This window comes from Oncorhynchus masou, chromosome 13 (assembly GCF_036934945.1).
Source record: "Oncorhynchus masou masou isolate Uvic2021 chromosome 13, UVic_Omas_1.1, whole genome shotgun sequence".
NCBI lineage: Eukaryota > Metazoa > Chordata > Actinopteri > Salmoniformes > Salmonidae > Oncorhynchus > Oncorhynchus masou.
In genome coordinates this window covers 68,420,895-68,440,058 of record NC_088224.1, presented here as the reverse complement: position 1 = coordinate 68,440,058, position 19,164 = coordinate 68,420,895, and the positions used below count along the sequence as shown (strand labels likewise).

At 46.9% G+C, this 19,164-nt stretch overlaps 1 protein-coding gene across 1 annotated transcript; it reads right to left on the bottom strand.

Annotated features, from left to right (window-relative positions):
* Positions 1-13,098, bottom strand: dusp14 (dual specificity phosphatase 14). The gene is made up of 2 exons (XM_064982736.1): positions 12,842-13,098; positions 1-2,160 (listed from the first exon to the last, which is right to left on the bottom strand). Exon 2 carries the CDS (start codon positions 2,036-2,038, stop codon positions 1,406-1,408), a length of 633 nt encoding a protein of 210 aa, XP_064838808.1. The 5' UTR covers positions 2,039-2,160; positions 12,842-13,098; the 3' UTR covers positions 1-1,405.
* Positions 13,099-19,164: the final 6,066 nt, after the last annotated feature.

The following is a 19,164-nucleotide window of genomic DNA, read 5'->3' as shown; positions in this document are numbered from 1 at the left end:
TGCATTTCAGTAATTTATTTTATTTTGTCATAAATTTTGAACACAAACAGTTACATTAGCTTGGTAATCATTCAATGCCTTAGGGTATGAAACTAAGGGCTCTATTCAATCCGTATCGCTGAAGTTCAGAGTTACAGCGTAATACAAATGTAAAGGCAATGTCCGCAGAGACTGCATTCACGGTAAACGCTGCATAATCGGAAATTACCTTTACATTTCTATTGCACAATCTGTAACGCTTCATCCATAGATTAGAGCACTCAATTCATGTAAACTTGGCTTTCTGCTTACGCCTGTGACAAGGGCATTGTTCACTTGCTACAGTAATATTAGTATTTTATTCAAAATCTTTTCATGTATAGAGTATCGACTTCTTCCAAACCCCCAAAAAGAGGAAGGTTTATCAATGACAGTACACCAGTTAAGCCCAGGACTGTGTGGTTGTATTCTTTCTAGAACCTCTTTTCACTTAAACATCAATATGAGGCAAAAAGAGGGAAATAGAAACTGTTTCTCCCAAGTCCCTAACACAGTGCTGTCTTCCTCTTAACAGAGGGTGGTGACATTCTAAAACAGCATAATATTGTACAATATTAGTACCAGTACAGTATATTCTGCAATATCATCCCCATAGTAAATAGGGACCTTTAAGTGTATACACTGTACTGATTAAAAATGTGTATACACTAACAGCTTTAAATATTCATTAGGCACCATATATTTTATTTTTTTGATTTCAAATATCTCCCAAGAGCATAATTCAATTTGTCAAAACATTTCTGAACAATTTTAAACTGAGAACAGGACTGCTGCTAGTTCTCACATTAAAGACAACAGCAAAACTGGCACAAAACTATCACATGACTTTACGTCGGGACTTCAGTGAGTCACACCGCTGCCTGTCAGAATTGCTGAGTCTAAAGCACCACCTACACTTCCCAGAATGCTCTTGTTCTTTGGAGTCTGGGGAGTCAAGCTAGACTCCAAAGTCACAGTCTGGGTCTGGCCATTTCAGCTGATCTGGGGTCTGGCTTGGTCGTGGTTCTGTTACTCCTTTGGTCCTGAGGATTCCAGACTTGAGGAGGCCTTGCTTCCTCTCAGAGACAGACAGACGGGGGGGTTGATGCAGTGTAGTGTAGCATCACCCACCAGTAACCAGTCTGCAGTGTAGTGACTGATTACTAAGACTCCCTACATCCCAATGCATTCATTAATTAAGCTTCACAAAGACAGACAGTCACACGCTTCATCTCACTCTGCATCTCTTGCTGGGGGAACATGCATGAGCTGGCAGCCCTGGAGGACTGGAGGGGAGAAGGACTGGGATGCAACAGAGTCGGTCATCCGCCCTGCTCACTTTAATCTCCGTCTCCTTCCCTCCCATTGGCGAGGCCCCAGCTCTCCTCTACAGGCCCCAGTAGGGTGCCAGATTCCTGCGCTCCCGCTCATAGACGTCAGGTATCACCCCGTAAGGTGTCTGTACCATTTTCACAGAGTTCCTGCCAAACAGCTTCCTTTCGTAGTCGATGAGCTGACGCCAGAAGCCCCCGTTGGGCCGGATGACTGGCCGGCGGGACTTGACCCAAGCGTGGGCCTCGGCCAGAGACACACGGTGGTACTTCATCAGGTAGGCCAGGCACAGGGAGGCTGAGCGGCTCACCCCTGCAGCACAATGCACCAACACGGCCCCCCGCTTTCTCCCCACACTGTGGATCTTATCAGCTATGCTGTCGAAGTACAGGGAGAGGGGGGAGTGGGGCATGTCCGCCAGGGGTACCTTTACATACTCCACGTGGGGCCAGTTGAAGTTGGGCAGCTCGATAGTGGCGTTAACCACGCAGGTGATGCCCTTGGACAGCAGCAGGCTGCGGTTGGACGCCACGTTTCCCCGGCTCAGAAAGAGGTTGGGGGTGATCTGGGCGATGCCCCCTAGCAGACTGCTGTTCTCTGTGAGAAGCCTTGGCACGGCCGTAGGCACCACCGAGCTGTGGTGGTGGTGGTGATGGTGGAAAAAGCTGCCTTGACTGCGGGAACCCATTGTAGAATAGAGTAAAAGTGACAGGAGATTGGTACAGAGAGAGCAGGAGGATGAATAACAGAAAGGTCTTCAGAGGCCTGAGGTCATGTTGGAACAGCAGAACCAGACAGCAGGAAATTTACCTGGAACAACAAAGGCACACATCACAATTTCAAAACAAATTGGGCATCAGTTTTTTCCATTTAAATATAAAAAATAAAATATTCAACTGGCAAACATACAGGTAACTGTCAAAATAAAGGAAACACCAACATATAGTGTCTTAATAGGGTGTTGTGCCACCATGAGCCAGAACAGCTTCAATGCACTTTGGCATAGATTCTACAAGTGTCTGGAACTCTATTGGAGGGATGCGACACCATTCATCACTTGGTGTTTTGTTGATGATGGAAAAATGCTGTCTCAGGCACCACTCCAGAATCTCTCATAAGTGTTCAATTGGTTTGAGATCTGGTGACAGACGGCCATGGCATATGGTTGACATTTTTATGCTCCTCAAACCATTCAGTGACCATTTGTGCCCTGTGAATGGAGGCATTGTCATCCTATGGGGGCATATCCACAGTAATCAAAATAATGGCCTGCCCTACATGTTTTATACATGACCCTAAGCATGATGGGATGTTAATTTCTTAATTAACTCAGGAACCACACCTGTGTGGAAGCACCTGCTTTCAATATACTTGGTATCCCTCATTTACTCAAATGTTTCCATTATTTTGGAAGTTACCTACACAATTACATCGGATGGTGCCATTAAAGCTATTTGCAATGACTCATCAAATGAGGTATATTGATCTTTTTGGATGACCTTGTGCTGTGACAGAACAGTTCTGTGTATGGCAAATGTTGCGCCAAGTCATCCATCGCCTCAAAGTCATATATAGAGGGGAGCCAGAGAGCCAGATGCCCCATCACAGCACAGGAGAGGCTAACAAGAACAAACTGAACAACACAGCAAACTAAAATAATGCACTGGGCTGGGGACTTATTCCTGTAACAGGTCACACAGTGGCTTCCAGTAAGTGGAACCAGAATGGTTGTCTGAAATGTGCCAACCTGCTCAATGTGACTCCCTCCCTTCACTGCACTGGAGCTCCAGAGAGAGACAACACTGTTCCCCTGCACAGTAAGAGCTGTTACTGAAGCTACTGTCTTACGGTGCCAATCTAATGTCTCATTCCTGCCGTCCCTCCCCACCCCACCAAAGCACCCTCCTTGGACCCACAGCATGCTGAGTCTGTCTCCCCCTTTCCCTCTCGTCTCTCCCTGTCTCCCTCTGTCTTCCCCTTTCTCTCCCTATGTCTTCCTCTGTTTCTCCCTGTCTTCCCCTTTCTCTCCTATGTCTTCCCCTTTCTCTCCTATGTCTTCCCCTTTCTCTCCACGTCTCCCTCTTTCTCTCCCCGTCTCCCTCTTTCTCTCCCCGTCTCCCTCTTTCTCTCCCCGTCTCCCTCTTTCTCTCACTATGTGTCTCCCTATGTCTCTCACTATGTGTCTACCTCTGACTCTCTATGTCTCTCCATATGTCTCTCCCTGTCTCCCTCGGTCTCTCCCTCTTTCTCTCCCTGTCTCCCTCTTTCTCTCCCTGTCTCCCTCTTTCTCTCCCTGTCTCCCTATGTCTCTCCCTGTCTCCCTCGGTCTCTCCCTGTCTCCCTATGTCTCTCCCTGTCTCCCTATGTCTCTCCCTGTCTCCCTATGTCTCTCCCTGTCTCCCTATGTCTCTCCCATGTCTCTCCCTGTCTCCCATGTCTCTCCCTATGTCTCTCCCTATGTCTCTCCCTATGTCTCTCCCTGTCTCCCTATGTCTCTCCCTGTCTCCCATGTCTCTCCCTGTCTCCCATGTGTCTCCCATGTCTCTCCCTATGTCTCTCCCTGTCTCCCTATGTCTCTCCCTGTCTCCCTCGGTCTCTCCCTATGTCTCTCCCTATGTCTCTCCCTATGTCTCTCCCTATGTCTCTCCCTGTCTCCCTATGTCTCTCCCATGTCTCTCCCATGTCTCTCCCTGTCTCCCTATGTCTCTCCCTGTCTCCCTGTCTCCCTCGGTCTCTCCCTATGTCTCTCCCTATGTCTCTCCCTATGTCTCTCCCTATGTCTCTCCCTGTCTCCCATGTCTCTCCCTATGTCTCTCCCTGTCTCCCTATGTCTCTCCCTGTCTCCCATGTCTCTCCCTATGTCTCTCCCTGTCTCCCTATGTCTCTCCCTGTCTCCCTCGGTCTCTCCCTATGTCTCTCCCTATGTCTCTCCCTATGTCTCTCCCTATGTCTCTCCCTATGTCTCTCCCTGTCTCCCATGTCTCTCCCTATGTCTCTCCCTGTCTCCCTATGTCTCTCCCTATGTCTCTCCCTATGTCTCTCCCTGTCTCCCTATGTCTCTCCCATGTCTCTCCCTGTCTCCCATGTCTCTCCCTATGTCTCTCCCTATGTCTCTCCCTGTCTCCCTATGTCTCTCCCTGTCTCCCATGTCTCTCCCTATGTCTCTCCCTGTCTCCCTATGTCTCTCCCTGTCTCCCTCGGTCTCTCCCTATGTCTCTCCCTATGTCTCTCCCTATGTCTCTCCCTATGTCTCTCCCTATGTCTCTCCCTATGTCTCCCATGTCTCTCCCTGTCTCCCTCGGTCTCTCCCTCTTTCTCTCCCTGTCTCCCTCTTTCTCTCCCTGTCTCCCTCTTTCTCTCCCTGTCTCCCTATGTCTCTCCCTGTCTCCCTATGTCTCTCCCTGTCTCCCTATGTCTCTCCCTGTCTCCCTATGTCTCTCCCATGTCTCTCCCTGTCTCCCATGTCTCTCCCTATGTCTCTCCCTATGTCTCTCCCTATGTCTCTCCCTGTCTCCCTATGTCTCTCCCTGTCTCCCATGTCTCTCCCTGTCTCCCATGTCTCTCCCTATGTCTCTCCCTGTCTCCCTATGTCTCTCCCTGTCTCCCTCGGTCTCTCCCTATGTCTCTCCCTATGTCTCTCCCTATGTCTCTCCCTATGTCTCTCCCTATGTCTCTCCCTGTCTCCCTATGTCTCTCCCATGTCTCTCCCTGTCTCCCTATGTCTCTCCCTGTCTCCCTGTCTCCCTCGGTCTCTCCCTATGTCTCTCCCTATGTCTCTCCCTATGTCTCTCCCTATGTCTCTCCCTGTCTCCCATGTCTCTCCCTATGTCTCTCCCTGTCTCCCTATGTCTCTCCCTGTCTCCCATGTCTCTCCCTGTCTCCCTCGGTCTCTCCCTATGTCTCTCCCTATGTCTCTCCCTATGTCTCTCCCTATGTCTCTCCCTGTCTCCCATGTCTCTCCCTATGTCTCTCCCTGTCTCCCTATGTCTCTCCCTATGTCTCTCCCTATGTCTCTCCCTGTCTCCCTATGTCTCTCCCATGTCTCTCCCTGTCTCCCATGTCTCTCCCTATGTCTCTCCCTATGTCTCTCCCTGTCTCCCTATGTCTCTCCCTGTCTCCCATGTCTCTCCCTATGTCTCTCCCTGTCTCCCTATGTCTCTCCCTGTCTCCCTCGGTCTCTCCCTATGTCTCTCCCTATGTCTCTCCCTATGTCTCTCCCTATGTCTCTCCCTATGTCTCTCCCTATGTCTCTCCCTGTCTCCCATGTCTCTCCCTGTCTCCCTATGTCTCTCCCTGTCTCCCTGTCTCCCTCGGTCTCTCCCTATGTCTCTCCCTATGTCTCTCCCTGTCTCCCATGTCTCTCCCTATGTCTCTCCCTGTCTCCCTATGTCTCTCCCTGTCTCCCTCGGTCTCTCCCTATGTCTCTCCCTGTCTCCCATGTCTCTCCCTATGTCTCTCCCTGTCTCCCTCGGTCTCTCCCTATGTCTCTCCCTATGTCTCTCCCTATGTCTCTCCCTATGTCTCTCCCTGTCTCCCTATGTCTCTCCCTGTCTCCCATGTCTCTCCCTATGTCTCTCCCTGTCTCCCTATGTCTCTCCCTGTCTCCCTATGTCTCTCCCTATGTCTCTCCCTATGTCTCTCCCTATGTCTCTCCCTATGTCTCTCCCTATGTCTCTCCCTATGTCTCTCCCTGTCTCTCCCTGTCTCCCTATGTCTCTCCCTGTCTCCCTGTCTCCCTCGGTCTCTCCCTATGTCTCTCCCTATGTCTCTCCCTATGTCTCTCCCTGTCTCCCATGTCTCTCCCCATGTCTCTCCCTGTCTCCCTATGTCTCTCCCTGTCTCCCTCGGTCTCTCCCTATGTCTCTCCCTGTCTCCCATGTCTCTCCCTATGTCTCTCCCTGTCTCCCTCGGTCTCTCCCTATGTCTCTCCCTATGTCTCTCCCTATGTCTCTCCCTATGTCTCTCCCTATGTCTCTCCCTGTCTCCCATGTCTCTCCCTGTCTCCCTATGTCTCTCCCTGTCTCCCTGTCTCCCTCGGTCTCTCCCTATGTCTCTCCCTATGTCTCTCCCTATGTCTCTCCCTATGTCTCTCCCTGTCTCCCATGTCTCTCCCTATGTCTCTCCCTGTCTCCCTATGTCTCTCCCTGTCTCCCTCGGTCTCTCCCTATGTCTCTCCCTGTCTCCCATGTCTCTCCCTATGTCTCTCCCTGTCTCCCTCGGTCTCTCCCTCGGTCTCTCCCTATGTCTCTCCCTATGTCTCTCCCTATGTCTCTCCCTATGTCTCTCCCTGTCTCTCCCTATGTCTCTCCCTGTCTCTCTATGTCTTTCCCTTTCTCTCCCTGTCTCCCTATGTCTCTCCCTATGTCTCTCCCTATGTCTCTCCCTATGTCTCTCCCTGTCTCCCTATGTCTCTCCCTGTCTCTCCCCATGTCTTCCCCTTTCTCTCCCTGTCTTCCACTGTCCCTCCCTGTCTCCCTATGTCTCTCCCTATGTCTCTCCCTATGTCTTCCCCTGTCTCTCCCTATGTCTTCCACTGTCCCTCCCTGTCTCCCTATATCTCCCCCACCCTATGTCTTCCTGTCTCCCTCTGTCTCTCCTTATCTCCTTCTGTTTCCCTCCGTCTCCCTGTCTCTCCCTATGTCTCTCCCCGTCGCTCCCTGTCTCTCCCCATGTCTTCCCCCTTCTCTCCCTGTCTCCCTCAATGTCTCTCCCTGTCTCTCCCATGTCTCTCCCTATGTTTTCCCCTTTCTCTCCCTGTCTCTCTGTCTCTCCCTGTCTCTCTGTCTCTCCCTGTCGCTCCCTGTCTCTCCCTATGTCTTCCACTGTCCCTCCCTGTCTCCCTATATCTCCCCCACCCTATGTCTTCCTGTCTCCCTCTGTCTCTCCTTATCTCCTTCTGTCTCCCTCTGTCTTCCTGTCCCTCCCTGTCTCCCTATGGTGTACACGTGTTATTACTACCTCTGAGGGTTTTGAGCTTGAGGAAGTCACCTCATACAAGTACTTGGGAGTATGGCTAGATGGTGCAGTGTCGTTCTCTCAGCACATATCAAAGCTGCAGGCTAAAGTTAAATCTAGACTTGGTTTCCTCTATCGTAATCGCTCCTCTTTCACCCCAGCTGCCAAGCTAACCCTGATTCAAATGGCCATCCTACCCATGCTAGATTACGGAGACATAATTTATAGATTGGCAGGTAAGGGTGCTCTCGAGCGGCTAGATGTTCTTTACCATTCGGCATCAGATTTGCCACCAATGCTCCTTGTTGGACACATCACTGCCCTCTATACTCCTCTGTAAACTGGTCATCTCTGTATATACCCACTGGTTGATGCTTATTTATAAAACCCTGTTAGGCCTCACTCCCCCCTATCTGAGATATCTACTGCTGCCCTCATCCTCCACATACAACACCCGTTCTGCCAGTCACATTCTGTTAAAGGTCCCCAAAGCACACACATCCCTGGGTCACTCCTCTTTTCAGTTCACTGCAGCTAGCGACTGGAACGAGATGCAACAAACACTCAAACTGGACAGTTTTATCTCAATCTCTTCATTCAGAGACTCAATCATGGACACTCTTACTGACAGTTGTGGCTGCTTTCTGTGATGTATTGTTGTCTCGAGCTTCTTGTCCTTTGTGCTGTTGACTGTACCCAATAATGTTTGTACCATGTTTTGTGCTGCTACCATGTGTTGCTACCATGTTGTTGTCATGTTGTGTTGCTAACATGCTGTGTTGTCATGTGTTGCTGCCTTGCTATGTTGTTGTCGAAGGTCTTTCTTTATGTAGAATTGTGTTCTCTCTTTTTGTGTTGTGTGTTTTGTCCTATATTTATATTGTATTTATTTAAAAAAATAAATCCCAGGCCCCTGTCCCCACAGGATGCTTTTTGCCTTTTGGTAGGCCATCATTGTAAATAAGAATTTGTTTTTAACTGACTTGCCTAGTTAAATAAAGGTAAAATAAAAATTGAAAATAAAGTCTCCCTATGTCTCTCCCTGTCTTCCTATGTCTCTCCCTATCTCCATCTGTCTTCCTGTCTCCCTCTGACTCGGTTGGCCTCCCTCTTCCTTCCTTTCTTTCTCTCTACCTCTCTGTCTTTCTCTGACTCCCCCTGTTTCTCTCTGACCCTCTATTTCTCCCTCTGTCTGTCTCTCTCCCCCTGCCTCCATCTACCATATGGACATTAGTCCTCTGGAGGTAGATACACAGCACCAGCTCCTCCAGCTCCTCCAGATCTCCTAAATACAAATCACATCGCTCCAGTCTCTGATGAGTAGGACCCTTCATCCATCTGCATTTAAATTGAAGTTAGTTATCTGGGGGAGCACAGAGCTTAAGGCACTACTTCACACACTGTTGCACCGTCGTGCGCAATCCCATCCACACCTTGCACACTAGCCGGGGGAGCTGTCTCTCTCCCTCTCTGCCACAGTCTGGTTAACAAGCCACACGGATCAAATCAAACACATTAAATTGGGAATTAAATCTGCCGTCTGTGCTGAAAGCACCTGCACACCCCATGTCACCCTCCACCTCAATGTGGTTGTTTTTTGAGTCTCTCTCTGTATGACACACACATATCATAATGCCACTAACCAGGACAGATAGCGCCTGCTGTCTACCAGAGAGCTTAGTTTTAATGGTAGTAACAGGAATATCCTTCTGCTTTAGTGCACAGCACAGGAATGTCATTCTGCCTGGGGGCTGAGGCTGCATTCCCATCAATGAACCTATATGGCCCAGTTTGAGCAAGTGGTTTGTCTCCCTTATCCCCCTGCCTTCTCTCCCTCCCCAGGACTAACACACATCCTGCTATCCTATTCCCCTCCGATGCTAACTGCATAGAAATCTTCTCAGCCCGGTTCCCGAGCTACCATTCACTCTGGTCTGCACCTTGACTGCTCACACATGCAGTGGTTGCCATGGAACACTTAGGTGCAGCTGACCACAATCTTTCTCACAGTTGCCGCTGGTGATAAAATACCTGCAGTGACAGCAATACTAGGAGCAGTTTATGACTGTGTATAGACAGATAGTGACTGATTCAAAATTATATTTAATGGGAGAAAGTGGACAGGATATGCCAGAGGCGTCATGCCCATAGGGGGCACAGAGGCACGTGTCCCCTCAGATTTGTCCACTTCTTTTAATTTATTTTATCTTTATGAACAGAAAAAATGTTGTTTCTCTATAATACCTCTGTCCACCGAGCAATTTTATGAAGTTGGCTTTAGCTAACCCAGATAGGTTGGGAGATTGGGAACCTTTCAGGCTGTCAATCAAGTTAGAGTAGCTAGCTTATCTAGCTATCTTATCTGACATGCCTGCTGGCAAGGCTGGTAGACTTTTGAAGCAATTACTGAATAAAACTCACATTCCTTTCAATCTTTTACCAGATTTTAGAAGTGATGGAGAGAAGCATAATAAGCACCAGGATACAAACAGGAGGTATGCTTAGATATGAGGTATGCTTAGATATGAGGTATGCTTAGATATGAGGTATGCTTAGATATGAGGTATGCTTAGATATGAGGTATGCTTAGATATGAGGTATGCTTAGATATGAGGTATGCTTAGATATGAGGTATGCTTAAATATGCAGAAAAATACATTTTTGACATCCTCATATCATACTATGGCTCTAGATTGCAGGAAAAAGCTGTTTCAGGTGTTTGAAAAAGCAGAATTATCAAACCACCCCCTCGGCATGCTTACGTACGTTGTGTGCCCTCAGATTTTTGGGGTACATGACTCCCCTGGGACATACCACATACACCGGCTGGCCTGAGATTAATTTTGTGCGTCTTTTTTAAGGCTAAGTTTAGTCCATAGTCAGAATAAAGGCTAACTGTTTTGCTGCAGTGACCCAAGCCCTGTTTATACCTGCGGTTAACATCCGTCCTTTGTCATGGCCTGATCTTGTCTGTTTACACTTGTAAGATCATCACAATCAGACCGAAATGCGTCTTTTAATCATCAACACCTGAAGATCAGGACAAAGGCTGCATGTTAGAACTAGGTATAAACAGAGCTCATGTGACCAGCTTGAGGCAGTACCTGCCGGCCAAAAACAGCAGGGCAATGGAGGGAATGAAAAAACAGGAAATAAGCACAAAACTCCTGCCTGGCTCTTCCAAAGTGCTGATGTGCCATGGCACTGGCTTTGCTGACATTCTCTCCCTCCATCCACATGGCTATTTATATCTGGCTTGGCCTGGGCAGAGGGGCTGAGGAGGCAGGGAGTGGAGAAGAGGAGGGAAGGAGACTATGCAGGGGCTATCACAGAGATGAGCCTACTATATGTTGGCAAAGAGATGTCTCTCTGTCAATCGAATCTGCTCTGTCGTTTAATTCTCCAGAATAAATATGTCAGCGGAAAATAGAGCTGAGAGAGGGAGCAGCTTGAGACACATTTACAGGACGCTTATACAAGTGGTTAGCACCTTCCACAGTGTTAACACTAATATCTATCTGTCCATCCGCTTTCGAGGCACATCAGGGCCCGTTCTCACCACACGGGCCTGCCATGTGGCTGGTGCTTGACTTTACTTGGCTCTCCTACATCTGCATTGCAAACACACAGCCCATCACTCAGTGTGCGTTTCAGGGGCTGTCAACACACGGCCCATCACAGATTCTCTGATGCACATCTCGACTCTCTCTCTCTGCATGGGGAGATTTCGCGCAGGTCTGGTTCCACCTCCGACAGCACGAAAGGGGAATGTGAGCGACATTGCAGAGAAAATGGAGCCTCGTAAATTGGCTCGTCTCCCACACCAAATGTGGCCATTCGAAACCAGATCTGAACTGGGCATGTGCAGCTAGCTTAGCAGCTCAATGACAATCACACCCGCCGGACAAGACGTGTTTGAAAACACTGAAAATTCCTGAATCAACAAGTTGCTGTCTGAATGGAACAGAAAGGGATGTAAGCAGCAGTGTGCTGTTCTCCCACAACACAATCCATATTAATTCACCCTCATAGACAGTGTTCCCACAGAGTTACTCTTTATTCTATCGCTAAATGGGAGCTGTGAGAAACGGTACACCTACCCAGAGCCTTCTATGTACAATAAAAGGGCTCTGCACTTACACGTTTAGCTGATTCTGATATTTTTTTAAGATGATATATTGTTACTTACACCAGATAGATGCATAGAAATGTGTTGTTTCACCGGGTCAGCCATCGATTAGTGAACCTCTTCAGCCTAACTTGAAGTGCTAGATGAGAATCTGGTCTGGTTGGTTATCTATGTTTTCCAGTATATCAGAGATGACACCTCACACTTGAGGTCAGGGTTAGGCTATCTTGGCACCTGTCTGAGCAGAGTACCACCTCCCTGTGACACCATCGACTGGGTGCTGCTCAATCACACCACCAATTTGTCACCTGTCTGTGGATGCTGCAGTGTAACTGGCTACACAGGGAGTCCAGCCCTGGGGTTTTAAAATCCCTCTCTCTCCCAGGTAGAGAAGTGGACCCCAGCCACCTGCAGCACCAGCTCATTTAATGACAGGACATTATGGAGGAGTGACCATAAGATAAGGCTATGTTTAAATGTTGTTGTTTTTTGCCTATGCTGTTTGATTTGTTCAATGTATATCATTTGATCCCTCTCTCTCTCTAGTCGATACAGACACAAAGAATGAACACATCCGTTGGTTGTTGTGGCAAAATATACAGTATAAATGATATGATAGGTATCACTTTATTTATAATGCATTTGCTAATATGGAGAGCCTTTGTTGCTGCCCTATGGCCAGCTGGCACGATGGGGGTGAGTGAGTGAGTGAGTATTGTACAATCTCCTACTATTTTTATGTCACAGGTATAGTATTACCTGTGATGATCAGACTATGACATTGTACAGTATTAAAAAAGAGGTTGGAGATACATGGAAAAGAGGATACTGTATTTCTTATGGAAGGTTGTTTTATTGAGTAGTCTTCTCCTTTTCATCCCTTCTACTTTCATAGAGTGGAAACCTCAACCTGTTACAGTGTGTTTGTGTACGTGCGCGTGTGTGTGCGCGCAAAGTGAATAGGTGTGCGTGTATGCCATGTGTTGAACAGTATTCCAGTAGACAACAAGAATACAAAGACTTGTGATTTCTGTCCTGTAAATCACACAGTAGTCTATTTGATTGTAGGGCAAACACATTATTCCCCTTTTAGTCACACACCAAATGAGCAGGATATAATAAAATAACTACAAATTATGCAAATGAATTGCGAATATATATCGAGCGATATAGGCTTGATAACATGTTTTGGTCTCTTGACGAATAGGCTACTGTCAGGCTTTGATAAGCAGTATATCCTACCTTCTCCGCTTCCTATAATATATTGTAGAAAATCATTCAGAAAGACATGCATAGGCTATGCTTTGCATAATATGTGAGTTTTACATAAAATATTATCTTCACAAGAATAAAACAAAATCTAGATATTTGATCTGTAGGCTAGCATAGAGTATAAAACCAACTTACCAAACCACTTTACTTTGCCTGAGGCGGTGATTTTCCAAGCGCGTTGCTAACACACCACTCCAGGCATGGGGTTGCAGATGATTAAAACTCTGAACATTAGGCAAAGCAGAGAATTCACACAGTCGTAGCCTTCTGGGAAATAAATATAATATTAATGAATTATTATGTAACAATATCACTAAAATGTCAAAGTGAGCAGAGAGAGAACTCCATGCGAATGAAATGTTTTCAGCCAGCTCTCCAACGTTCGCGCAGCAACTGTGTCGCGCAGGAAAACATTCGGTACTGAAGCAAAAACCTAGGTGGTAGATATGAAGCGCCTCCCCTCTAAACAACGCAGTCGAAGAAGCTGTCAGACAGCTAGAAAGAGATGTTTACACTCACCATCTGATCTCGGAGTCGGAGGCATGATTGTGAATTAGGCTACAGTAAGGAAACGTGGAGTTTGGACCACTGAATACATGCTTTGGTTGTGGGCATAATGCTGAAATGTTATTCCTGTCTATTGCAAAAACATCAATTTTTCCATCAGAAATGTCTTCATTGAGATGGGGCAAATGTCCTCACTCAGTCTGATCAGCTTTAGGGGGAAAAACAAAATGGCTGGCTAGTTCCAGATGATTGCCTTTGATACAGGCAGAGATAATCTAGTGCAGTGTAACCTGCAATGGATAGGGTACAATAGGTTGGGAGTACCACACATTATTTTTCATGAAATGGTGGTGAAATCTGACTTGCTACTAGGTAGTCTACAGAACTTCACCTACATTGCATCACATAGCTGGTCACATGTGACATCTCTCCAAAAGGAAGTTCTCTTTGAAAACATAGACAGGAACAACTGCATCTTTTAAAAATGTCACAGCCACAGGTCAATGTAGGGCCATGCGTTAAGAGCAACCGAAAGCAGTAAAATGTTCTGCCATAATCTTTCATGCCTGTGGCTGCCATAGTTGACCGATGTCTACTAATATAACTGCAAGGAAGCATACTTGAACTTGAAACGTTCCAAACCAAGACACAATGCCAGTGTTTGTTGTTTGTCAGAACAGCCAGTGGCCCTCATGGTCGGAGTTTGAAGGAGTCAAAGAAAACAAAGAGAGAAAAGATTAGAGGAAAACCTGATACCTTTAGCAGGAATCAGATCTGTGATGTCTATGTTATATCCCAAATGGCACCCTATTCCCTACATAGTGCACTCCTTTTGACCAGAGTCCTGTGGGTCCTGGTCAAAAGTAGTGCACTACATTAGGAAACGGGTGCCATTTGGAATGCACACAACCATAGACATCCCAGTTCTATGAATGCTGTTGGACAGTTACCAAACCCTTGTGAAGGTCTGGCTGGTCTCATTAGGGGATTGAACGAAAGGCTCAGAGAATGAACACAGGATGGAGAATTCCATGCACTACAGTGTGCCGCTTGACCTTATTCTGCCTTTGGGTATCCTTTCATTCTTCACATTACATTTGAATTATGTGATTCAGGAAATGTAACAACAAACACACAATAACTGCAAGCAATGAGGTACATTTATTTCACAAAGACTGGACTCCATAGGCCTGTAGGCCCTATCATGTGAGTAATCTGTTTGATTTCCTTGTAGAGCGGAGCAGACGGAGGCAGCCCAAACTGTGAGCTGTGCTGAGGCAGTCTGCTTGCTGGGTGAGATGACCGTACATGACCCATGGCACTGCTCAGAGACCAGGCAGAAAAGCTGCCCCTATAGGGCTTTCCATAAAGCCATTGCGATTTACATTGTCTTCACTACATCCATACACAGCCTATATCAGGGCTGCTGCATGCCAAAGTCTACGTCCCATGTTTAACCGTAATTCCTATAAAGTTTACTACTTTTGACCAGAGCCTTATTGGTGAAGTAGTGCACTATGTATGGAATAGGGTGCCATTTGGGATGCAATCAAAGTTAATGTTATTTAAAGAGATCCTGAGGGGGGTTTTATCCTAGCCATAAACCCAAGCATGGTCCCTGCTCTAAGTCACTCCTAATTACCTTCAATGCTGATAATCACCAAAGTCAATCAACTGTGAAACAAACAGTGGTCTACCTGACTGTGCAGCCACAACACAACACAACACTGGTGATTTAGAGCTGGCTGCCTGGCTAGATTGGATTGGCAGGACGGCAAACAAACAAGTGGGAGGAAGGAGGGAAAAGCTTTGTACGTCCCATATGGTGCCCTATTCCCTATGGGTCCTGGTCAAAAGTATTGCACTATATAAGGAATAGGGTGCAATTTGGGACACACAGGGTGCTGAAAGCTAGTCATACATTGTTCCTCTTTCTATATTGTCATATTTCATTGAACAGGGCAGGACGAGGTGCAGGAGACAGGTATTAACTCATGCTACATGTCAGTGCTAATCAAAGAATCACAAGAGAAATGCATTGGAAAGGAGCTAATTGTGATAGCAGAGCAAATAGTAACGTCTGCCAATAGAATGAAGGAGATACAAGCCAGCAGTAAGATTTAATAAGGAGTGTTTGGACAGAGGGGGAGGACAACACTGAAAAAAGATAGAGGGAGAGTGACAGGGTATGCATCCCTAATGGAACGCTATTCCTTATTTAGTGCACTATATCAGGAATAGGGTGCCATTGGGGACGGAGACAGAGAGTCACAGAGAGGAAAGCATGTATGAGTGCTGGAGGCTGCAGAGAGGGGGAGAGAGACTCGATTGAGACAGAAATGTCAGATGTGTCACAAGCATTGCGGGGAGATGGTGAGGTGGTTTAATATGGTTCCAGAGCCTTCTGCAATGGAGGCTAAGAATGTACACTCACTGTCACCCCAAAACAACAAGCACCTGCAACCTAATTTCAATGGAGCTGTCTGGTCCAAATGGGTGGGCGGTACCACTACCCGCTACTCAGAGAGGTGCTCAGATGAGTCGTAGGGTTCAGGTTGCACTAGGGCCACAATGACTTGAATCCGGCTGCCTTCTGTATATAACAGAGTTTGTTTGTAGCAGACTTGTGGAAGCAAAGCTGTTAAGCATGCACAGTGACGTCTGTCACACCTGCTGGAGTGTCAAACATTTCACACACCGGCGTCTTTTCACATAACATTGTAGTATGTAACCACGTAAATAATGAAGACTGGTGGGGTATAACTACTAGATAACAATGCAGTTTGTTTCTCTATGGCTTATCAATGGCTCATATAGAGAACCTTGAATCCCACTAATAAATTAAGAACATTAAAACATGGCATGATAGCCAGGTTCAATTTAATCTTTTAGGAAGAATGTTGGACGCGATAGCTAACCCATTTTAGTGTCCCAGTGAGAGAGAGCGCTACAGAAGAAATAGAAGTGTTATTCCAGAAGCAGATGTAGAAACATCTGTTGAAATGGTTCTACTTGGAACCCAAAAAGGTTCTACCTAGAACCAAAAAGGGTTCTTCAAAGGGTTCTCCTATGGGGACAGCCAAGGAACCCTTTTAGGTTCTACATAGCACCTTTCTTTTCTAAGACTGTACTGCTCTCTCCCAGAACCCTCCATGCCAGGAGGCCCCTTCAGCTGAGTGGCTTTCCCACAAAGAGAGACTTCCAGATGGGTTAGAGTGAGAGGGGACTGGCTTTGGGTATGGGGGTCTGTTAGGGAGCTTCGATGGTTTAGGTGGGCATGTCTCTAGACAGCATGGCATCTTTCCACAGAGTTTTACGTCGGTACAGTACAGTCTCTATAGTGGAATTAAAGGCCTGTGTAAAGATGATTTAGTAGGACAAAGTTCAGACAGCACCTGATACTCTGATAATAATATGATATCTGAGAAAATACAGTCTGATCCACCCTGATCCTCTGCTCTGTCACATAGCCTTGCTGCAACACTATCTCAGCCAACAGGGAAGAGCCACTTGCGGATTATTCTGTCATTTATTTTGGGACTGCCATTGACGCATTATCCTCCTTGGCAGGAAGGTGGTAAGACGAGGCGTGTGGAAAGTGTTTTGTGGTCAGCGATGGAGAGTAGATGTGCTGGACTTGGCTGGCGGTCTAAATTAAGCCCTGGCTGCTGCCATTGATCCCGCAGGCGCCTCCCTCCCTGCATTGCTCCAGCTGTAACCACAGTAAATAGACCTGGGATCGTAAGTGTTTGCATTGGCAACAGAGCAGGAGAGTCTGGGCTCAGCATGGTGTCTCCCTGTCACTGTGACCAGGACTACTCCCACCTCAAACAACACATTTACCTGCTGCTAGCTACTGCAAAGAAAACCATGCAGAACCTGTGATGCCAGAGCATCAAAGAGCTCTAAAGGAGGGAGGTTGCAAGCCTCGTTGTTGCTCTTTGTCCTAATAGGAAAACAATTTGACTGATTGATAATTAATATGCTTGAGAGTAAATGTCTTCAATAAGCGTGCCACACTGAGTGTAAAAACACTGTGTTGTGTGTTTAATGGAATGCAGCTGCTTGCTCTTCGGCTTTGGTTACAGACTCAGTTAGTGAGGAGAAACACGGACAGGGATGTGGGGAGAAGGGGGGGTTGGAAGTGTGTGTGTGTGTGTGTGTGGGGGGGGGGGGGGGGGGGGGGTCAGTGCTACAGCAGACTCCAATTCTGCTTTGGTTAGTCACGACTCTTTTGCCCAGCAGATGAGCATGAGCAACAGGGCAAGAGAGAAAGTGTGTGTGTGTGTGTGTGTGTGTGTGTGTGTGTGTGTGTGTGTGTGTGTGTGTGTGTGTGTGTGTGTGTGTGTGTGTGTGTGTGTGTGTGTGTGTGTGTGTGTGTGTGGCTGTGCATATATGAGGATGTGGCTATCAACACAGCTCCCTCATTGCTCCTCCTTCCCCTTAGGCATTCTAGACTTAAACTCTAGAATGCCTGAGACCTGGTTGCCAAGGGAACCCAGCGTGTTGACAATGGCAGACATGTATGTTCACCTCTGAAAGGGTCCAGGCAGAAGGGGGCAAGGAGGTTTTCCTTTCAGCAGGAACAGAAGCAGGGTTATAGTGCATTCAGAAAGTATTCAGACCCCTTGACTTTTTACACATTTTATTATGTTACAGCCTTATTCTAAAATGTATTTTTTCCCTCATCAATCTACACACAATACCCCATAATGACAAAGCAAAAATGAAAATATCACATTTACATAAGTATACAGACCCTTTACTCAGTACTTTGTTGAAGCACCTTTCGCAGCGATTACAGCCTCAAGTCTTCTTGGGTATGATGCTACAAGCTTGGCACACCTGTATTTGGGGGGTTTCTCCCATTATTCTCTGCAGATCCTCTCAAACTCTATCAGGTTGGATGGGAAGTGTCCTGCACATCTATTTTCAGATCTCTCCAGAGATGTTTGATCAGGTTCAATTCCGCGCTGCCACCAATAGTGCTTCATCGTAGGGATGGTGCCAGGTTTCCTCCAGATGTGACACTTGGCATTCATACCAAAGAGTTCAATCTTGTTTTCATCAGACCAAAGAACGTTGTGTCTCATGGTCTGAGAGTCCTTTAGGTGCCTTTTGGCAAACCCCAAGTGGGCTGTCATGTGCCTTTTACTGAGGAGTGACTTCCATCTGTCCACTCTACAATAAAGGCCTAGATTGGTGGAGTGCTGTGGAGATGGTTGTCCTGGAGGGTTCTTCCATCTTCACAGGAACTGGAGCTCAGTCAGAGTGACCATCGGGTTCTTGGTCATCTCACTGACCAAGGCCCTTCTCCCCAGATTGCTCAGTTTGGCCGGGCAGCCAGCTCTAGGAAGAATCTTGGTGGTTCCAAACTTCTTCCATTTAATTAAGAATGATGGAGGCCACTGTGTTCTTGGGGATCTTCATTGCTGCAGACATTTTTTGGTACCCTTCCCCAGGTCTGTGCCTCGACACAATCCTGTCTTGTAGCTCTCAGGACAATTCCTTCGACCTCATGGCTTGGTTAATGCTCTGACATGCGCTGTCAACTGTGGGACCTTACATGGACAGGTGTGTGCCTTTCCAAATCATGTCAAATCAACTGAATTTACCACAGGTGGACTCTAGTCATGTTGTAGTAACATCTCAAGGATGATCATTGGAAACAGGATGCACCTGAGCTCAATTTCGAGTCTCATTGCTAAGTGTCTGAATACTTGTGTAAATAAGGTATTTCTGTTTTTTATTTTTAATGCATTTTCAAAAATTCTAAAAAGCTGTTTTCACTTCGTCATTATGGGGTATTGTGTATAGATTGATGAGGATTTTTGAAAAAGGGAAAGGGTCTGAATACTTCCCGAATGCACTGTATGTCCCAAATGGCACTCTGTTCCCTAAATAGTGGGATACTATATAGGATTTAGGACCCTAGTGGTCCTGGTTAAAAG

Bases quoted from the DNA above. Each gene is read 5' to 3' on its own strand.
- dusp14 (XM_064982736.1), bottom strand. From the start codon at position 2,038: ATGGGTTCCCGCAGTCAAGGCAGCTTTTTCCACCATCACCACCACCAC.